Source organism: Acomys minous (assembly GCF_964271855.1).
Source record: "Acomys minous genome assembly, chromosome: 2".
In the NCBI taxonomy this organism is placed as follows: Eukaryota; Metazoa; Chordata; class Mammalia; order Rodentia; family Muridae; genus Acomys; species Acomys minous.
In genome coordinates this window covers 135,983,111-135,985,697 of record NC_140484.1, presented here as the reverse complement: position 1 = coordinate 135,985,697, position 2,587 = coordinate 135,983,111, and the positions used below count along the sequence as shown (strand labels likewise).

General features: G+C 42.6%; 1 protein-coding gene across 1 annotated transcript; it reads left to right on the top strand.

Moving 5' to 3' along the window:
• Nucleotides 1–495: 495 nt before the first annotated feature.
• Nucleotides 496–1,458, top strand: LOC311578571 (olfactory receptor 52H1-like; the record flags this gene model as incomplete). The annotated part of the gene is given in 2 exon segments (XM_084748467.1): nt 496–963; nt 967–1,458. Coding segments are annotated over 2 exon segments (960 nt in total).
• Between the last annotated feature and the right edge of the window lie 1,129 nt (nt 1,459–2,587).

Sequence of the window (2,587 nt, the reverse complement as noted above, 5' to 3'; positions counted from 1 at the left end):
AGATTTTTGTCCTCAGAAGTCTAAGAGCTATTGTCTTCAGGTCATTTGGAAGCAAATAGTTGTTTGTCTTGGGGCATAGGTAGATGTGCTACAATGACTGTGGTTAAGCAAGGATTAACCAATTATGCCAATAAAAACTGCAAGCTGCTCATCTGTCAAAAAAAAAAAAAAAGTGTCTTATACTCAGTCTACAGCAGAGGGCAGTGTGGAGTATAGGGCATAAATAATCCATAAAGCTCCCTAGAAAGCAAATGCCAATTAGACAGTAGCCGGAAGAACAAAAGATTCTTTTCCTTAGATGGAGTAACCGCAGTGTGTCTGGGATGGCCTGATACATGCACATTACTGTCATCATTATCAACTATTTGTCACTTCAAAAAGTCACACTGGACGTTAAATTACCTTAGGAGTCCATAATGGCACTTGGTTGGAGGTGAGAGTGACTCAAGTGTCGTTGAATGGTGTTATCTTTCTCTGTTCTTAGGCTAGGTGTCAATGCGCCCTGCTGTGACTACCTTTAATGCAAGCAGTTACAACCCAGGGCCCTTCTTTTTGATGGGGATCCCAGGCTTGGAGCAATTCCATGTGTGGATTGGCATTCCCTTCTGTGTGATCTATGTCATCGCTGTGATGGGAAACTGTATCCTTCTCTACCTGATCGCAGTGGAACGGAGCCTTCACGAACCCATGTTTTTTTTCTTGTCCATGCTGGCAATGACCGATCTCATCTTGTCCACAGCTGGTGTGCCTAAAACACTCAGCATCTTCTGGATGGGGGCTCGGGAAATCACATTCCCAGGCTGCCTCACGCAAATGTTCTTCCTCCACTACAGCTTTGTCCTGGACTCGGCCATTCTGATGGCCATGGCATTTGATCGCTATGTGGCCATCTGCTCACCCTTGAGATATGCAACCATCTTGACCCCTAAGACTGTTATCAAGATTGCCGTGGGCATCTCCTTTTGAAGCTTCTGCATCATCTTGCCTGATGTCTTCCTGTTGACACGCTTACCTTTCTGTAGGACACACATCATACCTCACACGTATTGTGAGCACATAGGTGTTGCCCGGCTGGCATGTGCAGATATCTCCATCAACATCTGGTATGGATTCTGTGTCCCCATCATGACAGTCATCTCAGACGTGGTCCTCATAGCCGTCTCCTACACCCTCATCCTACGTGCTGTTTTTCGCCTTCCCTCTCGAGATGCGCGCCAGAAAGCCCTGGGCACCTGCGGCTCCCATGTCTGTGTCATCCTCATGTTTTACACACCCGCCTTTTTCTCTATCCTTGCTCATCGTTTTGGACACAATGTCTCCCTCACATTCCACATCATGTTCGCCAATCTCTACATTGTTATTCCACCAGCAATGAACCCTATTGTCTATGGAGTGAAAACCAAGCAGATCAGAGATAAGGTCATCCTTTTGTTTTCTGCCAAGAGCACAGAAGGTTGATCTACGTATCGGCAGAAAAGGCAGGAGAATTTCACAGTGTACATACTTTTAGCAAGAATGAGACAGAGTGGGAAGAGAGAGAGAGAGAGAGAGAGAGAGAGAGAGAGAGAGAGAGAGAGAGAGAGAATATTCTATTTAAGGCAAGAATTGCTTGTAGATGCTTTGTATACCAGACAGGACTATGCAATAGATGGTCTTACGGATAAAAGAGAATCCTCGAGAACTTCTTTTGTTGTGTGATAAGACACTGACAGAGGAGAAGGAGATGAAGACAGAGTAGCAGTAACCTAGATGAAAAAAATCGATAGGATTTGGAAACTGAGATTGGCAATTCCAATAAGAGACATGTGTTAAGACAGAGATACTGAAGAAAAGAAACTATATGAAAAAAAAAAGTTAGGTGAAAAATCACTCATTTAAGGGATTATCAGGTAGATTTTGGGATATTCATACTATTCAGTCATATTTCCTGTACATTTTAGGTTTCTGAATAATTGCCTTTAAATGTGTCTCCCAAAAATCTCCAAAGCCTTTTTAGCTCAACAAAAACAACTGGGCAGCTGTGCTATAGAGATGAGAAAATTAGCATGCACACCAATGCCAGTGGTACTAGCTAGCTTGGCAAAGTGAGGAAACAGCTTCTGGCCTCCAAGGTTCATCCTGAATTTAAGCAGCAGAAGTCTTTTTTTTTTTAAATAATATTTTAAAAGGTTTATTTATTTATTATATAGTGCTCTGCCTGCATGTATGCCTGCATGCCAGCAGAGACCATCCGATCACATTATAGATAGTTAACAGACTAGAATCCAGGACTGGAATTCTCACAATGCCTGGACCTCAAGCCAATCTATTTAGACACTAACATGAAAATTCATTCATGCCAGTCAAAGGACTTGAGGATCTCTGTCCTACAGATTGCGCATGCAGATATTCTGGGACTTAAAAGGTTGCCAAGTCTTACTACAGAGACAGCTGCAATCCATGTTTATTGCTGCTCCACTTATGATAACCAAGTGTTGAAATAAGAATAGATATCCATCAAGGGATGAATGGTTTGGGGTGGGGGTTGCAGGGAGGAAAGGGGAAATAATATAATTATATTATCATATCAAAAATGACAAAAGCTCTT